This window comes from Petaurus breviceps, unplaced genomic scaffold (assembly GCF_028583685.1).
Source record: "Petaurus breviceps papuanus isolate PSGF00001 unplaced genomic scaffold, PetGlider_PUasm1.0 90683, whole genome shotgun sequence".
NCBI classification, from domain to species: Eukaryota; Metazoa; Chordata; class Mammalia; order Diprotodontia; family Petauridae; genus Petaurus; species Petaurus breviceps.
Genome location: NW_027187308.1, coordinates 41,374 through 64,224, shown reverse-complemented (window position 1 = coordinate 64,224; position 22,851 = coordinate 41,374). Strand labels below are relative to the sequence as shown.

General features: G+C 37.8%; 1 protein-coding gene across 8 annotated transcripts in view; it reads right to left on the bottom strand.

Annotated features, from left to right (window-relative positions):
* The window catches only part of CBLB (Cbl proto-oncogene B), a 226,288-nt gene extending 203,447 nt beyond the window's left edge, over positions 1 to 22,841 (bottom strand). For 4 of the 8 annotated variants that reach the window (XM_069065293.1, XM_069065296.1, XM_069065299.1 and 1 more), the window contains exons 1-3: positions 22,327 to 22,841; positions 20,954 to 21,155; positions 4,273 to 4,523 (exon numbers count right to left, since the gene is read on the bottom strand). In XM_069065293.1, the coding sequence (XP_068921394.1) occupies positions 4,273 to 4,523; positions 20,954 to 21,121 (419 nt within the window). In that variant the 5' untranslated portion in view covers positions 21,122 to 21,155; positions 22,327 to 22,841. The other 4 variants (XM_069065298.1, XM_069065300.1, XM_069065295.1 and 1 more) reach the window with 3 other exon arrangements.
* Between the last annotated feature and the right edge of the window lie 10 nt (positions 22,842 to 22,851).

The window sequence follows — 22,851 nt, the reverse complement described above, 5'->3', positions numbered from 1 at the left end:
GGCAAGCCACTTAATCTCTTAACATTGCCCTTGGAGCTCTCTGTAAGACTACAAATAGCAGAGCAGTTGCCAAAGTACACTGGGAGTTTTAGAGTTTTATACACCAATGAAATTACACAGTTCAGGACCAAAAAATTATTCTCTTTTCTTCATTAAGTTGTAAACAAATATAAAGTGACCAACAACAAACACAAAGCAAGAAGGAAAAACAGACATTTTCAACAGGGGGAAAATGTTTTTAAAGTAATATAAGTAAATTGACCATAAGTGTTCTTGGTTCCAAGTCCTGTTGTTCAATCTCTATCCCTCTCTCCTTTTCGAGTTCCTTCACAATACAGAGCTTACCACACTAATATAACCAAGGCCATTACACTTTGACATTCATTAAATCTAAAATCTAGATATAAATTCTAAAGCATATGAACAGGTCATTTTCCTTAAACAGTGAGTTGAAAATGATTTAGAAAAGTTTAGAATTACCTCAATGAATATATAATTATATTAAATGAATATAATGTACATATATAGATATAGATATGTATACATCTATACATGTAAATTTAAACCCTAACTTTTGTTTTCTTCCAAATGAGTCAATGTCCTTTAATATCATAGGTGGAGGGGCTTAAGAACTAGGATCTTAGCAGGATAAACAATTTTTTTGCCTTTTAACACGTGTGATATCAATGTATTTGTCTATGCAGATAAGGAGGCAGATAGGTAAGCAGAGAGATAGACTGACTGATAAAGACAACTTAAACAGTAACAGTTTCAAAGTATTCTTGGAATACCAGCACACAAAGAACATCAACCACGATGTGTGTGATGTTTGTTGAATTTAACAGTATCTAGCAGAGCTGTTTCTTTTTGACTTTGTATCTCTACCACTCAGCATAGTTTCCGTCTTATAGCAGACCTTAATATTGTTGAAATAGTGTCTCCACTCCCACCCCTCATACCTCCTTCACACATACTTGTACACATTATTTCACTATCTCTGTCTAGGACATTATTTGGTTACTCAAAGCAGTTCCCTAAATGCAGTATAGGAGGCTAGCATCCTATAGTATTTATGACATGACAACGTCTTTATAACTGACTGCTGGTATCCCTTATGGCTAGCTCTTCCAAAAGCATATCCCATATTAAACATCAATTCTGTGAATCGTATTTGCTTTCCTTTTCACTGGCTGGCCCTTTTCCATGAATAGGAGAGGTTATCCATGGGGCTTTTTGACGAATTTTGCAGTGTTCCATGGCTTGAAAAACTAGAAAACTACTATTCTACAGAGAAAATGTTAAAGTAGGTTAAAATACAATCTCCTACCATTTTCTCTGGATACATCTGGGTCACGCTGAATGAAAAATTAAAGAGGTCAACTTACTATGTTACCAATCACAAACTATAATGATTGTATCAGTCACTGCTTGAATTTACCAGTTATTACTATCTTTAGTAGTTTGTGACAAATAGTGGAAAAATGATTAAGGGAAAGAAAAATCTACTGTAGAAGAAAGCTTGCCTATGCCCACTTTGACATTTGTCCTTCATAGCAATCACGTCTTAAAGCCATGTGATATAGCACTTCCCTTTTTTAAGCTAGAAATACAAATACACCCTCGCTTTCCTATAAAGACCACACATACAGATATACAAACTGTGTGTACACCAGAAATCACTGAATACTCTACCAGGAAATGCCAGCTCAGTACAGTTTATGAGTCCAAAGCGACTACTAGCTGGAGCAGTACCAAGTCAATGTGAGGTTCAATAGTATCCGATGAAAACTTAAGAGGAGTGATACAGGGTGAAAGGGGCTCACTCTAAATTCAAGCTGGGGCAGAGAGCTTTCTCATGACATGTGACTAACAGAAAGAATTACTCTAGCCCATTTACAAATAAAACATCTGAGCAAAAGACCTGCATTAAAATATCTAAGCAAAAGACCTATAATATACTACTCATGTCTCATTTATTAGCAGATATGTAGAGAAGTTGTATTTTCTTTCAGAAAAAAATTTTTTTTTTCTAAATCAGGTTCATTTATTTCCCTCATTTGGATATGGTAGAAAATTCAGCCAGTACAAACTGGCCCTGAAATTTTTAAATTATAAGAAAAATTTCTAACAAAAGGAAAAGGAGGCACCCAATAGTATGGATAGAAAGCTAGCCTCAGAGTAAGGAAGTCCTGGGTTCAAGTGTTTTCTTTGACACATACTAGTTGTGTGACATGAGACCAGTTACTTGAACTCTCAGTGACCCTGGCCTTTTTCTAAGGTTATAAGTTGAAGAGATGGTGCCAACCTGGATTGACAGCAGAAGTTTCTTCATTTGGAAGCTAGTGATCCCCATAAAATCACAGGTTCATTTAATAAATGTGTGCATGTATACAAAAACTTATCTTTTTAACATCATTAAGGTCTTCAGGTAAATTTCCTTTCGACATTCTAAATTACTTAAATCACCAACTATACAACTTTCTTGCATCTATACCATTAAAAAATTGATGTTCATAACATTTTACTTTCTGAAACTGATTAAATTATATTCAGGACAGTCTTAGTAAAGTATATTTGATTGTATTCTATCCAACAGGCAATTCATGTATTATCTACATGATAATTTCATTAACAATAATATTCTATTCTCCAACCAGGACACACAGCAAGGACTTTATATTACCTTCTTTACCAAGAAAATACATTCTGCATGGCATAAACTGTACCCAGTAGCCTCCATTAAATCTCATAAAAGCATACCTCTGATTGCCAATAGACCCAGAAGAATGAGTAGAGATTAATCCATCACCACTACCATGAAACAATTCAAAGTAAATCACCCCAGTGATAGTGGATCCATAATATCACATAAAGAGAAGACTCCAATTATTCAGCACTCATAAGGGTAAAATAAGCACAAATTGCTTTCTACTTGAATGTGACCCTCAATAAAATCCTACCATAGATCTATACTCTATACATAGCCATATATCTTTACTCTATCCAGAAGTAAAGTACTAAATTCTTAATTATAAATGCATCTAAAATATTGGTAAAAAAAATTTAGAAGCATGTCACAAATCTCCCTCACAATCATCAGCTGACCACATGTTAACAATTCTAATTTATACTATATTATTTTAACAGGAAATGAGTGCCTCGTTTCCCCTTTTGGATAAGAAATCAGAACCATCTAGACTTTGAATCTCCCCCAGGGTCTGTCTAGGTGCAATGCAATGCACACAGTAGGAGATTAACGTTTTTTAAATAAAATTTTTAAATAAAAAGAAAAAGTAAAATTACTAGGTTATCTATTTAAGTTTTGCAAGAATTAACTCAAGATTCTCAGGATGGCAGTATTTCTTCCATAAAATAAAAACATATCCAAGTATCTAGTTAAATCTGCATAGTCACCAATGATGTTCCAAGATTTTGCTGCTACAATAACTTTAAACAACAAATGTCTTTTAAGTCACAACCCAAACGACCAATTTGATGTATCAGAATTGGATTCATAGCTAAAAGTTCTGGGGGAAAAAAGCACCTATTTAATACCTAAGTTAATGATAGCAGTAATAATAGTAACAATAACAACTATCAATATTTATACAGTTTTAAAGTTTCCAAAACACTATATATAGTTTGTCCTAAAATTCATAGTACATTTTTAAGCTACTAAAACTTACAATACAATAAAGCTTAAAACACAATAAATCTTTACTTGAAAATACAAAACTCCTTCTTCACTCACAGGCCATACAAAAATAGATGGTAGGCCACAGTTTTCCAGTCCCTGCTCTAAAGAAAGAATGCAAGATATAGGTTCAAGACTTGGTTACCATGTCCATAATATGTTGCCTCTCTCTCACGGTCTTACTCTCCACTCTCTGTAGTAAAGACCTGCTATAGCTCTATGAGAGCAAGCCTTTATTATAGAAGGAGTGTAACTCAACAAGATTCAAGTTCAAATCCTGTCTCAGGTATTTCTTAGATACGTGATCTTGGGCAAGTCAAAACCTCTCAACCTCAATTTCCTCACCTATAATATGAGGATAATAACACCTACCTCACAGAATTATTATAAGGATCAAATGAGATGATATTTGTATAGCATTTGCAAACCTTAAAAACACTATATAAACCACTGTTTAACACGTGAAAAGCTTTCCTTCATGCAGCACACTGTGACATTTCTATTAAATATGAAAATATGACAAAGAAAACAAGCAGCAATAAGTCTGGTTATAAAATTTGCATCAAAAAGATTCTTACCTGTCCTGTGATTGTTCCTCATACATCCTCTCTTTGCCTTCTTTAAAAAGTCTAATTGCCCGTTTTGACTTTTTCATCAGGCTATCAATGTAGATTTTAAAATATTCATTTTCACTGAGCTGTGCAAGTTTCTGGTTGTCATCATATTTGCTCAGTATGAGTCGCAAATGTTGATAAGTGTCAGGCAAAATATCAAGTATGTACGGTGGGCTATTCTTTAACTGGAGTTTGGGATTTTGACATAATCTTACCTAGAGGCAAGAACACAGATAAAACACTTTTTTGGTGAAATTTACAAAATTTTACAAAATTTACAAAAAATTCATATAAACTGGTTAATAAAAGTCTATATTTTCTATAATATAATCAATCCACAAAGAGCCTGTATAAATTATTTTTAAGACAGATTTGAGTAAAACTTTATTTTACTTCACTTGTACTAATGCAAATTATTCAATAGCACACTGAGAAAATCTTTATACATAATGTTTTTCCCTAATTTTCTTTACCTCCCTTTTTATAGCTTCCTACTTTTGCATCTGATAAGCCTGGTAAAATATTCAGCATAAGATGTGAATACTTTTTAAAAAAGAAAATTCACACTAAGAATGAGTAAATAAATACACTTCATCAGTGGGCAACCAAAGACTTGCAGTTAAAACCTCATTACTATACTCTGTTCCCCACTGAAGATATTTAATGTGTTTTAATTAATGTTTTAGTTGATTAATCCTGCACCCTGAGGCAATTTAAACAAAAGGCTGCAATTTTAATAACCAAGTTAATAAATAATAAATTCATGTCAAGTTCAAACTAGTCTTCCCTACCTTCTTCTGATACTTTCTACCTTGTCTATAAGCACCAACTATATCATGGTTTAAGTCAGCAGCAGTCCAACCACATACCCATATTCATAGGGAATATAAGAAAAAAGTTTTGTCCAAATCTGACATGAAGAGAACCCTGGCTTGAAAATAAGAAGACCTGTTTATCTTGGACTTTTCCTGCAACCGTGGGCAAACCACTTAATTTCTACAAATTTCAAAGCAACTCTATAAAACAGTTAAATCACAGAAGAATTATAATCTGTTAGGGGAAAAAGGATCCACAATAGGAGTTCTCATTTAAAAAAAAAATAAATAAATCCCAGGTCCTGGACATATTAACATATGTTCAACTCTTCACTGAAGGTCAGAACCCCTCTGCCTAACCAGAACTTCTTCGTAAAAGATTTCCTAGATAAATGATGAGCTTTTAGTGTGAAAGCTACAGAAAAGCAACAATGTGTGCAATTCAGTAGCATAATATTATTACAAAAATGAATATGTGTATATATATGTATATACTATATACAAAACACCCATGAAGCAAAATGTTAAACTCTTCAGTTAACAGTAGCTTCAAGAACCCCACCAACATACACCCTGAAATAAATAACATTCAACCCTTACATGATACATTGTTTTTTTTCCCTTTGAAAGAAACCACATCAATTTTTGTCTGTAAGTTCATAAGACTTCTTTTAAATAAACATCAGTGTCTAATTAAATAATAAACTTATTCCTCTCATCAATAATTCTGAATTCTGATTCCCCACAAAAACCATTTCATCAAAAATAATCTGTCTTTGCTTTGATTTCCATGAACAGAGCTGTACCACTTAAAATTCATATGCAAGTAGCATCAGCCTTAGCTTAATAAATAACAAAAACAACAATTAACATTTTATGCCACTTTCAGCTTTACAAAGCACTTCACAGCTCTGTTATCCTTACAACCTTGGGAAATAGGTCAATATCCATACCCATTTTACAGATGAGGAAATCTGGACAGAGAGAAGTGACTTGCCCAGAGTCACAAAGCTAGTAAGTGTCTGAAGGGGGACTGATCTCAGGTCTTTCTGACTCCAGGTCCAGTATTTATCCATTGGGCCACCTGGGTAAAGAAATACTTTTGACATCCTAAGGAAATCAAACATAGCACTGATTTTGTCCCCATGTTAACAAAGTAAGCCAAATATTGAAAAAAAAATTTTACTTTAAAAAATTATCACTTGGTTCTTTTGATTTTCTTAAGTATAACGCTGCATAGAGCAGTAAGATAGGGAGCTGACCTCAGAGTCAGGAATACCTGAGTTAAGTCATGTCTCTGATAAACACTTGGCTGTGTGACTCTGGTCAAGTCACTTTTTTTCAGTTTCCTAGGTAATCTAAGTTATAGAGGGGCAGATCTGTACTCAAGAGCTCTCTAAGATGACTGAGTCACTTTTCAAGACCAAAAAAGTATGAGACATCGTACAATGGCTTCTAAAACTGGCAATCAAGATACCAACTGCTACTCGGGCTAGAAAACAACCGTTGACATTTTGGAGACATTAAAGGCTCATTTCACTTTTCACTTAAGCATGGATCACAGGACATATCTACATTTGTACATGAACTGGATTTTTTTAACAAAAAGATAAGACTTTCAAAAGACTCATGAATTCCATACAATAGAAGAGAAGGAACAATAACATTTGTAATCAATGTTTTAAAATCCTACAAACAACTTACCTACTCTGGCTACAACTGGATTTCAATATGCATATCCCTGAGAGAAAATGGGACAAAAGGTAGAACAGATTGCCCTATAATATGGGAAATATGATTTTTTTTAAATCTAAGTTTCAAATTCATTCTCTCCATTCATAAATGACATGTTTATTAGTTTTAAAAATGTCCCACATTATTATCAGTGACTGGGAGATGTTGGATAAGTCATTTAACTTCTGTGTCCCACACAATTCTCTCACACTTTAAGTTACTGATAAGCATTGGTAGAGGAAGTACTTAGCAGGAGTTGCCTACACTAATTATAACATAGATGCAAATAGTAACCATTAAAAACAGTACTATGGGAAGGGGGGGGTGGGGTGGAGCCAAGATGGCGGAGTAGAAGCACGACCTTCCCTGGGCTCCGGCTTCCACCCTCCCCAATACATGTAAAAAGGGGACTCTAAACAAACTTTGAAGCTGCGGAACCCACAAAATGACATAGATAAGCTAACCTCCCCCTGAGGACAGCCCGGCAGGCCGGCAGGAATCTGCAGACCAGCGCAGCGCTCTGGGACCCAAGCCCAGCCCCACGCAGAGGCTTTAGCCCCAGAGCAGGCCTGACCAGCCCCAGAGCAGGCCTGACCAGCCCCAGAGCAGGCCTGACCAGCCCCAGAGCAGGCCTGACCAGCCGCCAGCCAGAGGGACCAGATCAGCAGCAGCTGTGGCCGTTTCCAGATTTATCAATACATAGATGCGAAGGACAAGGTGAGAGGCCAGTGCAGTCTGGACTTTGGGACCCAGGAAGTGGGAGTGCATGGCTTTTACCCCTGGAGCAAGAAACCGCTGAGACGCCAGCACAGCCAGCCAGCGCCACGTGGCGGCTTCAGCTCCTGGCCTGCAGAGTGTAGGGGGACCAAGCACCAGTCTGAGGGGTCATCGCTCTTGCTTTAACCTGCTTGGATCTGGATTGCAGTCTAGGGTGGAGGTCCTGGGGTGTGTGTCCAGCTTGCTAGAGCATGTGGAGACCTCAGAGAGGGTACCCATCTAATACCTCAGGCAGCTGAGAAAACCCCAGCGTTTGGGAAGAAAACTCCCCTGTCTGGTGGCAGAGTCCTACTGTGGCAAAAAGCCCAAAAGTCAAATCATTGAGTGGCAAAATGAACAGGCAAAGGAAACAAAGCAGACAGAAGATTCCAACGTTACACTCCTATTTTGGGGATAAGAAGGAGCAAGGCATGGAACAGGAGGAAAACAGTGAAGTCAGAACTCCTGCACCAAAAGCTTCAAAGGAAAATACAAGCTGGTTGCAGGCCATAGAGGACCTTAAGAAGCAGATAAGAGAAGTGGAGGAAAAATTGGGAAGAGAAATGAGAACAATGCAAGAAAATTATGAAATGAGAGTCAACAGCCTGACTGAAGAAAATAATACCTTAAAAAACAGACTGACTCAAATGGCAAAGGAGGCTCAAAAAGGCAATGAGGAGAAGAATGCCTTAAAAAGTCGAATTTGCCAGATGGAAAAAGAATCTCAAAAGCTCACTGAGGAGAACCATTGCTTCAGAATTAGACTGGAGCAAATGGAAGCTAATGACTTTATGAGAAATCAAGATGCTGTTAAACAGATCCAAACAAATGAAAGAATAGAAGGCAATGTGAAATATCTCATGGGAAAAACCACTGACCTGGAAAATAGATCCAGGAGAGATCATTTAAAAATTATTGGACTGCCTGAGAGCCATGACCAAAGTAAGAGCCTGGAAAGCATCCTCCAGGAAGTTCTCAAAGAAAACTGCCCTGATGTTTTAGAACCAGAGGGCAAAATAGATGTTGAAAGAATCCACCGATCACCTCCTGAAAAAGATCCCCAAAAGAAAACTCCTAGGAATATTATAGCCAGGTTCCGGAATTCCCACATTAAGGAGAGAATATTACAAGCAGCCAGGAAGAAACAATTTGAATATTGTGGAAACACAATCAGGATAACTCAGGATCTGGCAGCTTCTACACTGAGGGACCAAAGGGCCTGGAATGTGATATTCCGGAGGTCAAGGGAGCTGGGATTAAAACCAAGAGTCACCTACCCAGCAAAACTGAGTATCATGTTTCAGGGGAAAATATGGTCATTCAGTGGAATACAGGACTTTCAAGCATTCTTGCTGAAAAAACCAGAGTTGAATAGAAAATTTGACATTCAGATATAAGAAGCAAGAGAAGCATGAGAAGGTAAACAGGGAAAAGAAATCATAAGGAACTTATCAAAGTTGAACTATTTTTTTTTTAAACAATCGGGGTTGAGTGGCTTGTTCGGGGTTGCATGGCCAGTTGTTGTTTCTGGGTGTGGTGCTGGGTGTCTGGGCCCGGATTTGATCCGGGTCGTCCCGGCACTGGAGCCGGTGCTCTTGCTCGCTGAGCCACCTGGCCAAAGTTGAACTATTAACATTCCTACATGGAAAAACAATAATTGTAACTTTTCTCAGTAGTCGAAGGGATTAGAAATATATGAGGGTATGCGGGCATATGAATACATTTGTGAATGTGTGTATATACGTTTACAGGTATACATAGATAGAGGGCACGGGACCAATTTAACAGGAAGGGATGATACTTAAAAGGTGAAATTAAGAGGGGAGAGGAATATAATGAGAGGAGATGGGAAGAGACAGAGTGGGGCAAACTATCTCATACAGAAGAGGCAAGGGAAAATGGTTACAATGGAGGGGAAGAATAGGAAGGCAAAAGGGAATAGGTCAACCTTATTCCTATTGAATCTGGCTTGAGAAGGGAGGGAAATACACACTAAATAGGGGATCTCACCCTCCAGGAGAATAGTGGGGGAAGGGGATGTGAGGGGGGATGATGGAAGGGAGGGCAGGCTGGGGGGGAGGGAAGTTGGAAGCACCCCCTTTTGAAAAGGGACAGGATCAAAGTAGAGAATAGAACAAGTGGGAGGTGGGATAGGAGGGAGGGAAAAATAGTCAGTCTTTTACAATACATTTACTATGTTATTGTTTTGCATTAGCCACACATGTACAACCTATACTGAACTGCTGGTCCCCCCAGTGGGGGTGGGTGGCAGGGGGGGGGGAAGGGAATGAATCTGGAATTGAAAGTTTTTAAATCAAATATTCAAATATATATGTGTGTGTGTGTGTGTGTGTGTGTGTGTGTGTGTGTGTATATATATATATATATATATATATATACTATTATTAATACCATCTTACGTGTAATTAAGAAAAAAGATATACAGGCACTGAGGCATAGAGATCCACTGGAAAAGTTGAAATGGGTATGGGAGAAAATATGGGAGTGAGCAGATTGGAGGTGGGGATATCCTGTGGGACTGCTGTTTTGGGGGGATGGGTGGGGGAAAAACGGGGAGAAAATTTGTAACTCAAAATCTAGCGGAAACGAATGATGTAAATCAGCAGTTAATAAAGCATTTAAATTAAAAAAAAACAGTACTATGGAGTGGACAGACTCCTGGACAGAACTCAGGAAGGCCTGCCTCCAAATCCACGTCAAATGTTTCCTAGGTGAAATCACTTAACTTCCAAATGCCTCAGTCAACTCCACAGGACTTACCTATTAGGGACGGATTTTGATATGACACTAGAGGAGAGATACTAACCAGTTGTTCTCTGCAAAGTTTTGTCATTTTTAACATGTATGTGCATTCACAAATCTAGATTTTTCAGAGATATAACTATGAATTCTGGTACCTGGGGCAAATTCAGTTGGAGTAAAGAGGTGTGACCAGCCTAAAGTATGACCACCCCTATATGTGGTTAAGGTAGGCTTTCAATAGTAGCTGGAGAGGGCAGCTAGGTGGCACAGTGAATAGAGCACCAGCCCTGGAGTCAGGAAGACCTGAGTTCAAATCCGGCCTCAGACACTTAACACTTACTAGCTGTGTGACCTTGGGCAAGTCACTTAACCCCAATTGCCCTGCCCTTCCTCCTCCAAAAAGAAAAAAGAAAAAAATAGTTCCTGGAGGCTGAGTAACTGAGAGGCCAGGATATTGCTCAAAGCAGTTGAGGTGGAAAAGATGTTTGCTTACCTGGTTACTAAACTTACTGAGGAGCAGCAGAAAGTGCAGTCTGGAAGTATACATATGACAAGGATCTGTATAACACAGAGTGAACTTTAAAGAAATCTAAAAACAACTGTGAGGAACAATGAATATATCAACTTCTCTTCCTCATCCTTTGTGTCAGGGTGAGACGAGCTGAAAGTCTGGCATAAAGAAGGTACCAAGATACAAGGGGTCTTCAAAGGAAAGCTAGGTTGCCAAATCATAAAGATCTGAGAGGAAGAGGTCTAGGATGGAGAGGATTAGCTTAACAATAGAGGAGGATTCAGAAGGCACACCAGAAAAAGAAGACAGCAGAGGACAGGGCCAGGGGAGTACCTGAGTTGGCCCCCACTATTCCACCCAAATATAACAATCCTTAAAACTGGGAGATCTAGAGAGGCATTTCACTCCAGTGGGAAGGTAGACCGAGGAAAGGAAGGGCAAGGAAAGAAACATCATCCTTCCCCCCACGACTCCAATGTCAATGTCTAGGGAGAAGGCCCAGCTAACCTAGGCTAGGTCTAGCTCTGCATATTTTCCACTTTAATGGCTTCTCTTTCATCTCCTAAGAGATCTCACAAAATTATGAGCAATAAGCAGCCTTAGAAACCATCTGATCTAATCCTACTACTTTATAGATGTAGAAACTGAAAGGGGCAGAGTGACTTGTCCACAGTCACGCCACTAGACTAGTGCTAGGGCTTGGACTGAAGTTCAAGTCAATGAACTTTCCACTACATTAATCACAAAAAGTATAAGTGATTAACGCAAATTTATCTTGTGCCATACCAAGAACAAAACTTGAGAGAGATTCAAGGCCTAATTTATAGTCACATGCTAATATACAATAACATAGGAAGAGTTCAAGTCATATACTTTAGCAATAAGTATTGCAATTTATGACACTGTTCACAATGAAATAGCAATAATAGTCATAGAAAAATGACTTTCTAACAGACTAAGAAAAAAAAAGGAAAAAGTCAAAAGAAAACATGATTTTATAAAAATAGTACGCTACAAGATATCCAATTCACAAAGTTACATGAAACTTATATCTCCCTGTAATTACTTTATAAATTTCCTTTGTTCAATCTAAATTCCATATGGAAACAAACTATTATGAAAAGAAAGGCCTTTTCCATAGTCAATAATAATTGCTGAAAGAATAACTTTTTAATACACTACACCTAAGGATGAATACTGTCCTTCCCTGGTGGTCCAAATGATCAAACACTTAACTAGGAATTTTACTAGCATTTAGAAAGTAATTATATTCACAACCTCATAAAATTTTAAAGCTGAAATGAGCCTTAGAAATTATCTACTCCATATTCTTCATTTTACATATGAGGAAAAGAAAAGCCAGAAAGAACTGCCCAAGGTTGCCCAGCTTAGGCCTACTGACTACCCAAGAACTCTCCATGAAATCAGGCTGCCTCCTACTTTGGTTACTATTTTTTGTCATGATGACTTATTCCAAATTTTCTAAAGCAACTCCTCTCTGCAGAGTAACACCTTTCCCCAGATACTTAAACATAAATCTTCAATCAATTACATCATGCCAGAGCAAAAATATAAAAACAGATTTTAAACAAATTTATAGGATTTACAAGGAATTTAAGAAGAAACCTTAGAGCTTTTATTTTAATACAATGAAACTTTCATAGTATGCAGAATACGTTTCTTAGAAAACATTTTAAATGTTTACTGATTCATGCCTCTTTACAATCAAAAGTCAATATAATGCCAGCCCCACTAATTTAGTCCTAGGAAACAAGATTCAACATACTCCATCCCCTGAAATGCGGCAAAGCAATTTCATTGAAACAAACTAAAATTAACAGAGCAAAGAAATTCTTTCTTTTTTTAAAAATGTTTTTACAACTTTCTTTAAAACTACAACTAAACTTTGATATAAAAAATCCCCTATTAACCAAAGATTTGTCTATACTCTTTGAGTATACACATGGGCTATACTCTGGGTAAATCCTGTGAAGTCACACTATTTTACAGGAACAAAAGGGAAAACTTCTTTCAAAGGCTGTTACAGCATGATTCTACTGGAGGAGCCATCATTGAGATCAAAAGTATTTGAAGTTATTTTGTACCAAGCTCAGTCCCATACTAGTTTGACGCTGTCTCTCTCTGTTCTACATCTTTCCATGTAAATCAGAAAATGCTAACGTGAATCAAAGTATAAAAGGCATACAAATGAAGTTTTCCAGCAGTAACTACATAGAATGTTCACTATGGATGTATAACTACCTCTTTTATTTGATCATGAGAATTGCACATTCAGACGATGAAGAACAAAGCAAAATATAACCACTCCCACTCCTTTCCAATTCAAAGGCATGTGAAGGAGGCAAGATAAAATAGAACACCTCACATGCAAAAGGGAATTTTAGGCAGAATCAGCACCAAAAGTATGATGATGATAATAACGTACACACACTTTGAATATAGTGCACACAAAGTACATTTGCCAAACAATCCTGTAACATAAATGTAGTTCGAGTATGATCTCCATTTTACATAGAAGCAAACTGAAGGTCAAAGATGACTGCCAATGTCATATAGCTAATAAGTGTCAAATCCAGGCCTCCTGACTACATCCAGCCCTGTTTCCACTATGACATGATTAAACAAAACCAGTATTTGAGTGATTCTATCTTCCAAGAGTGGAAAGAATTCCTAAATGCCAGGAAGATTATGGCTCTAGGACTTAGGATGTGTTGAAATATACAAAAAGATCGATATTTACAAAGAAAAGACAACACTGGATTTTAAGTAGAATCAAGAAGTTTTTAATTTTATTTTAGTAACAAAGAGAAAGGTTCATAATTTAATATGAAGAGGAAAAAAATCTTTTGCTGTGGTCATACTGAAGTCAGAATTTAATGAGTCACATCTTAGAATCTAAGGTCTATGTGACTAGACACTTTCATTAAATAATCTCTTAATTCCAATCATAGTTAGGATCAGAGACAGAATTCTTCCCACTCAAACAAAGCTAGATTCCATCAGCATAAGACAACTCAAGGAACCCAAAGGTGTGAAAAACAGGCTGGAAATCTTTGCCCCTCTGCTCAGGATCAAAAGGACTTGCAAAATCTCTATGATCCCTAGAGCTTTTCTGAAATATCTGAATTCCTTAAAAGCCCATCACATTTCTACCCTACAAGACCAGGGCACCAAGGTTTCCCAACATAGATCAGGATTGACAAGCCCAGAATAGATATGTTTCTTCAGGTTCTCTTGGTTCCATGAGGGACTTCAGAATGGGAGGATGCTGGGAGTGCTATGTAAGCACCTTCCTTGAATATGGATTTGGGTCTGCCTGGCAAGATAAAGGCCCTAGAAGTTTGTGTGTCAACTCAGAAATACAATGTGAAGGGCCTTCATCACCAATCACTTAATAAGTACTATTAGAATAAGGTCGTTTTGTCAAATTTTAGTTGCTATTTTAAGACATGGTAAGAAAGGTCAAGTACCTAAGAAGTATGATCCCATTCCTGAGAGTATTCCCCCTAGCAATGCAGATCACAACAATGCTCAATGAAGTACAATTAAACACTAAAATAGATTCTGTAAGATTTGGTTATAATAGGCCAAATGGCCTATGTAATGGCATCCATTTAAATATTTACTATACCAAAATACTACAAAATTCATTAAGGTATCTTAGATACACTTCTTTCATTGACAAGAGAAAAATAACTAATGTATATTGTGATGTCATAATGGTATTTTAACTCCTCTACACAATACAGACCTTTTTAATGTTCCACAATATATGTAGGTAGAATTTCACCTAATGGGTTAGGAACTGATTCTTGATTATTTACCTACTCAACTTCTGATCTTTTAAAATATATTCTGGTTATTCTGTAACAGACTATTTAAAAACCTGATTTAAAATGTCACCAATTTAGGTAGCCCTACTGTAATCTTTCTAGAGAGTAATCTCTCAGTACACAAGTCATAAAACAGTCTCAGCTTTTCCTACAGAAACATGATAATGGGTCATATCCTTTGGGCTCTTAATCTTATTTCTTACTAATGTTTGTTTTTACATTACTATCATTTCCAAATATATCCCTTTCTGATTACCCACCTAACTAGCAAACCCTTATAGCAAAGGTTAAAAATCAAAGAGAAAAAAAATGGTTTAATAAGAATTAACTACATCAGACAGAATAAGCAATATTGCATACCCATGGCTGCCCACCTCTGCAAAGGGAGAACTAAGAAAGGGAAGGAATGCATTTTTCTATCATTTCCAATGGCCTTACCTTTTGACACTGCAATCTTCCCTTAGGGAACATACCCAAGGAAGTCATTGAAAAGAATAAAAAGAACTATAAATCCAGAGATTTTTATATCTGTATTATAATGTAATGCTTAAAAAGTAGAAACAACCTAAAAGCCCATAGGTGGGGAATAAACAAATCATAATATTTCACTGTTATAAGAGATCATGAGATTATAAAGGATAACTATGAGAAATGGGAAATAATGGCAAATTCCTATATGAAAGAATTCCAAGTCAAAAACGAACTAATCATCTGCAAGGGGCAGCTAAGTGGCACAATGGATAGAGCACTGGGCTTGGAATCAGGAAGACTCATCTTCATGAGTTCAATCCAGCATCAGACACTTAGCACCTGTAAAATCCCAGGCAAGTCACTTCACCCCGTCTGCCTCTGTTTCCTCATCAGTAAAATGAGCTAGAGAAGGAAATGGCAAACCACTCCAGTACCTTTGACAAGTAAACCCAAATGGGATCATAAAGAATCAGTCACAACAAAAATAACTAAACAGCAATAAAGTCAATAAGGAGATTATTAATGAGTGTCTAAAAATATGTCTAAATATATTTTTATTCAAAATAGTTTAGAGATTATTCAAAATAGTTTAGAGAAGTTATTGTTTTTTTCCTTTCTTTCTGCAAAACTACTCAAGTTAGAAATATTTTTTTAAAAAAGGTCACTAATTTAAAAGTTTAATAACCAGGTCTGAATTTATAATATATGAAATAACACTGTAAAATGAGAGCAAGTGGATCTTCCGCAGACTCTATGTCATTTATATAATCAAAACTAGAACTATAAAATAGAATAAGATTTAAGGCCATTCCTTAATTAAAATCTGAATGAGATCCACTAAAATATAAAGTCACCAAAACTCGAGTCAGTTTACTTCAACCCAGAATTACAAAACAGCCTTGTTTTTCTTAAGCTACCTTCTAACCCTATTCTCACCTCCACCCACACAGACCAAAACACCCTTAATTCAACAAGATCTTATGGTTCTGTTTATGATAGTCAACTTCCAGGAGGCAAAAATGGGTTGGAAAAAAGATTTACTGCTTTACCTTGTATCAAGGGACCTGATGTTTCTGAACTGGGCCTTAGAAGTTTAAAAAGGTTAACGCTAAAAGTCAAGTCTTAAATCCCCAAAATAATATTCATTTAAGAGGTGAAGGATCTAATCCTAGGGAAAAATACACACCGTTCTACTAATGGATACAGAGTAGAAAACCATAACCAATATAGCTTTAAAGGGTGGATTTTGGCTACACTATTGTCACATTAAAGTTCCAAAGCAGGAAAAACAAGCTAGCTAAATGTAGTAAACCAAAAGATGGAAAGCAGTTCTCTGTCATTTTCGTATTAAGTGCTTTTGTAATTCTCAAAATTATGTGACTTATAAAAATGACAAAGGTAGTAGTAGAAAATATAGGTTCACATTATACTCTGCTTTTCAGTATCAATTAACAATTTTGGATTTATTAAGCATCCATCAATGTATACAGAGCGCATTTAGCATCTATTAACTGGAAAATTGCTTCTCCTACTTTACATCACCTGAATAAGGCCCTCTTGTGAGAACCATGATAAAGGAACAGTCTGTCAATAAATTATCTTTCCTACCATCCTGATTAGCAATTATTTCCTTACCCTAACCTCAGCTTTTCCAACAGAAAGATAATGCCTCTTCTGAAAAGCAGGCAATGGCCAGCCAAAACCTATTCATACAAGTACCTAAATGGTGGCCATGATATGAAGCACTGGGTACTGTTTAACTGATTAAGCCAGCTGTGGCCCCAAAGTCCCAGGGGGTAGTCTTGAAACAGACTCAGCTTTCCAGTGGTCCTCTAACCCAGCAAGATGCAACACTGCACTTTGGGGCCAGTCAAATAATACTGAATCACTAGACGAGCAGCATGCTTTTGACTCACCCAAAACTTTCCTAACAAAAGTGACCCTGGCATCACATCATTCTACTTACGCTGTCCCCCAAGACCTGTGTTATCTGGTAAGTGCCTAAAATGGGAAGTTATCTGGCTCTTCTCAACAACATTTTTTCCATTATGCTTTATATAATAATTCTTTTTTTTTTTTTTTTTTGCTTTTTGGAGGGGGGAAGGCAGGGCAATTGGGTGACTTGCCCAAGGTCACATGTCTAGTAAGTGCTATGTGTCTGAGGTCGAATTTGAACTCAGGTCCTCCTGAATCCAGGGTCGGTGCTCTATTCACTGCTCCACCTAGCCCCCCATATGATAATTCTTAATAATTCACATCCTATAATGACAAATGAAGGCAAGTTGCTCTCCTCTGTGCTACTTGAGTATCTTCCAAAGGTTATCTTGTAAAAGGTATTAAATTCACTTAGATGAAATAAGTTTCATGTACTAGAAGGTATTCTGAATTACTGGGTCAGTAGGACAATAAACTTACATGTATTCAATCTACAAAGTTCACACATACTACCTGCCTCCTCAGTACACTCCCCACACCTTAAGAGTAATCAATTATCTAATGCTAATTAAATTTAGGGTTTGTTTTTTTTTTTGCTTCAGGGGGAAAAATTAATTGTACAGCTAAAGTTTCTTTTCAAATCACTATCCAGAGGGCTGAAAAGTAGCTCTTCTCTGTAACTGATGCTAACTACATACTCTTGCTGCTATTTTACCAAACAGTTAGGTAATGTATCAAGGGATTAACTTTTGGACTAACAGTCAAGCTTCTGATGTAATCATCAAGACAATGTTGATATTATGAACCACTTCCTTTACCACTGACAAATAAGAAAAAATAAACACATGTGTATGACTCTTCGGTACTGCACAAAATGAAATAACACCAACAATTAGTAATTATAAATGTGTTGATACTACTGTTGTCTTCTTCCTAAGCCACACATGAGTCTTTCATCTAACAATTTATATAAATTCTCAAGAAAGCCCATGGGCACAATGTCAGGAACAACTTTTGAACATAATTGAAAACTTACAGAGAAAGCAATAGTGGAGAATTTACGCAACAGAGTTCATCAAGTTACTAAAGTGAAGCTAACTCCACAAAAGGTCTAAAGATAAAGCAAACAATGGCAGGTGCTAGCTTTATCTTAGGGAAAGTGCCATAGTTACCAACCAGTGCTGTAAAAGTAAATAAAACCATATCAGCACTATTATTGTTGGTGTTCGGTCATTTTTTTTCAGTAATGTCCAACTCTTCATGATACCATTTGAGGTCTTCTTGGCAAAGATGCTAGAGTGGGTCTGCCACTTCCTTCTCCAGTTCATTTTATAGATGAGGAAACTGAGGCAAACAGGGTTAGGTGACTTGCCCAGGGTCACACAGCTACTAAATGTCTGATATCAGATCTGAGTCTTCCTGACTCCAGACCTGGTGCTCCATCCACTGTGCCACCTCACTACCCCTATAACAGCATAATGGGCTGGTTTTTAAGGTTTCAAAAGCAGGATCTTTACAGTAACTATGACTGCACTACCTCCTGTAAGAGATTTATGTAATGCTGACCCAAGTTTCAGTTCACCTTGATTGATTTCTAAATACATCACCTTAGACCATTCTAAAAACAAAGGAAAGAGAACAACCAATAACTTTATAAAATCTGACAGACTGAACAGGAGTCAAAATAATCCAGACATCTAAGTCTTCATAAAGGATGATGCCAACTTGTAATCTTGAATTTTAGCTATTACTCCCCATTTCTGATTTAAAAAAATAAAACTGGGGGGTGGCTAGGTGGCACAATGAATAGAAATAGAGCACAGGCCCTGGAGTCAGGAGGACTTGAGTTCAAATTCGGCCTCAGACACTTAATACTTACTAGCCGTGTGACCTTAACCCCAACTGCCCTGCCTTTCCCCCTCCAAAAAGCAAAGAAATAAAACTGAACTTCAGCTACCCTAAGCTGAAAAATATTTTGTTTGCTAAATGTCTCCAATTTGTTCAAGTGCATACTCTTCAATAATAAGTATCAAATGTCCAGATCAAAGGCTGAGTTCAAGCAACAGGTTATAAAAGTCTTGTCTATTGCACTTTTATAATAAAATCTGGATCAAAAATTTTTTAACTAACTGGAAAAAGCCTGTACAGACCCATCCTAAAAACCTAAAGTGAATATGTGTATCCAGTAAAAACAGAAAGCCATTCCAACTACCTACATTCCAATCTATGAGAAAATGAAATAAAGTTGATCTTAGGATTGACAACTACTTGTACCTTTAAACCAAAGTATTAGGTTTTTTGTTTTACACTCTACTTGTACTCAGTGACAAGCCAAAAGCAAAGGGGAAAGGTCCAGCATTTCTTGGAGGCTTTGGCACATTTCTACAAAGAAAAAGTAGCATATGAAGGAATCTAAGTCCAAACATTAAAAAAATGTGTACCTTACTTGAGTCAACAGTACATCCCCCTCATTACAAGTTAACAAATACCAAGACCTCTTTCCCAATTAAATGTTCTTACTGGCTTGAAGATACCTTATAAGAAAACCTATAAGGCCCTATAATTATCACAAATATAACCTGGAGAGACATCACTGATTCAAAAAGAAGAGTTTTTCATTTTGAAAAGAAGCTAGAGCATCATGATATTTATTACAAAATTCTATCTCATATTTAGGACACTGGCATCTAAAATTCCTTGAGCCTATGTTCATAAGTTGCTCTGAAATATCCTTTAACTTGGTTTGTTCTGCATGTGCTGATATATGGCTAAATTTGTGTGTGTGATCTTTCAGTTCATCTGAAAGCAACTTGTAGAAACCACAAAATATTTGAAACTCTCAGAACTACCACCCCCAACATAAATTTTCCCTTCACAACAAATAATGTGCAATCGAATAGATTTCCTGTTTCAAAATGGAATAGTAGATGAAAGAAACTGTAATTTAGCCATTAACAAGAGCACAGAACTTTTAAAATGAAGATGTTTTCCGAAGATGAAATGGAAACTATTTCAAATTTTGCTTACTCACTTGAGAGCTAATCTGTGTAATTGTTTCCCAGATAAATGCTCTCTACTTCATGCAGTGGATTGTCATAAGAGGGCTTTATAAAATACTTTGCATGAATTACCTGTTTAAGAGCTCTTCTTCTGGTCTAGGGGCAAGACAACTCCATATAAGTCAGAACAAACATTTCCAAACTATTCTGACACAATATACTAACATTAAGCAGCTTACTGCATGAGCTTTGCATATCTGAGTTCTCTGGAAGAACTTTGAACCTTAAAGAATAGGACAGAAGGTAAAAGCAAGATCATTCATATCAAGACATCAAGTTTTTACAACAAATACTAAGCCGAGAAGTGAGCAAAATGTCCAATTCAATCATAATGCCTTTGTTTTCCATCAAAGAACTCATGAGGAACTTTAGACCTAGAAACCTTGGAGATGATCCATCTCAACCTCTCATTTCTATGAAAAAAAATGGTGAAAATGACATACTTAAGGCCTGAAATATCAGCTACAGAAGTTTAGTGATTTGCCCAAGGTCACATAGTCAGGAAGTAGCAAAACCATGGCTAGAATCAGGTCAAGTCAACAAGCATTTATTAACCATTTGTTACATTCTCCTGACTTCTAGTCAAATGCTATTTAACAAACATACCAACAACCCAAAGAAAAATAAATCTTGTATTCATTACAAGGCTTAGGATTCATCAAAAGCTTGTCATTGCCAAATTTCATGAAAAGTTAAAGTTGTAAGGGATCCCAAAGATTATATACCCAGATAAGAGTAAATACTCACTACTTTGTCCATGAGTTTCCAAGTCTTCTCAACAGTTCTTCGATCAGCTGCAGCTTGTTTAGGTGGTCCAACTGCATCCTGAATAGCATCTATAAAGCCCAGTATCCGTCCTTTTCGGGGGTTTCCTCCTCGGCCACCAGGGTTCCGGCCATTCATAGCATTAGCCATCTGGGATCTCAGTTCTTCAGCTTTTAGGAGAATACTGAAAACAATTTTTTAAAAAGTTAACAACAGAGACTCACATGGTCCTTAAATTATTTTTTCCCCAACAGAAAACTGAATGTGCTAACTCATTCCACCCACCTCCTTCAGCAGGGAATGCAGTGGATAGAGTAAAAGCCTAGGGTTCAACTTTTAGACAAGGAGAGCATGGATTCACACTGGCATTCTACACAGAGTGGGTGTCAGGGAAGTGACCCTGACTCTGCTTTTAGAAAACTAACAGTTGTAGACAAATATTACTCATATTTGAAGGAGCACAGGCTGGATTACATTACTCAGCTCAGGACAAAAAGGCAACATAAATACAATCACTCCAAATAGATAAGAACATAATGTTCTCCCCATCTCCTTTCCCTTAACCCCCTCTCAACACCCACAAAAGCAAACGAAGCCACTGAGGAAACATCCTAGGGGCTTCATTTAGGGAACTAATTTTCATCCATTACTAGAATCCAAGTTAGGCAAACTAAAAAATTGTCATACATATGGGGGGTAGGGGGGAGGGCACATCTTTGCTCAACAAAGGCTATACGACTTGTATTTTATTCCCACCTCAAAAATCTCAAAAACGATGATACACTCCCCCCAAATCCGAAGTTATCTTTTTAAGAAATGCAATGTCAGTAGTTACCTATAAGTTAGTTAATAACTGAAGTGGAGGGGGGCTAGAGGGAGTCCTTCCCTTCCTCTCTTTTTTAAAGAGGGAAAGAACTGAAGGAGGGAAAAAGGAAGAGGAGGGAAGATCACTTCTGAATCAGTCGTCCTCTCCCCCCCACCCCCCACCCCCTCCAGGAAAAAGAAAACAAAACACACGCACACACACACACACAAACACACACACACACACACACACACACACACAGAGCTTTGTTTCTGGAGGGAAAAAAAAAAGAAACACTACTACCCAGCTGCTCCCACTGCTTTTCATCCACAGTTAGGGAGGAGAAAGGTAGAAAGAAGGAAGGACAAAGTATCCTTTTTCCTCCAAGCAACAGAAGCAGCAGTTCTCTCGTCTTTACCCTCTCCTGCCGCCTTCATACAGCCCATGCTCCAGTCGCTTCCAATCTCCGCAGCTTCTATCCCTCTCTTTCTGCCCTTGTCCCCCACCCCCACCCCCCACGCCCCACTCAGGGGTTCGGGTTATTAAATACCCCTTTTCAAACAGCAGCGGCGGCAGCGACCACGGCAGCAACAGCAAGCTGGGGGCTCTCGTCTCTTCCTCCTCCGTAGCTCGTGTCCAGCTGCACAAGGGGCACTTGGCCCGGGAGAAACATTGAGTCTCCCAGACCGAGTTCTTCCTCGCCCTCTCTCCCGGCTATAGAGGACTCCGGGGGGAAGGCAGGCACACGCGTGTGCGTGAGGCTACACTATACGCGCACGTCGGGGCGGGGGCCGTAGGAGGGACGGGAGCTCAGAGAGAGTGAGATAAGACAGCAATTCCAAAGGCAGGGAGCTCCTTCCAACCAGCTTCAAGCGAGACGTGGAAAAAAAAAGAGACAACAATTTAAGGTTGAAATAAATCCACAACCGCCTCCTGCTTCTCCCCACTCCACCCCCCTCCTCTCCTGGGCTTGGGGACACACCAACAGCAGCCCAAGCAGGAGGAGGAGGAGGAGACAACTCACAGTACTCCCCTCCCCTCCCTCCAGTCCCTGGCGCTCCCTCCCTCCTCCCCC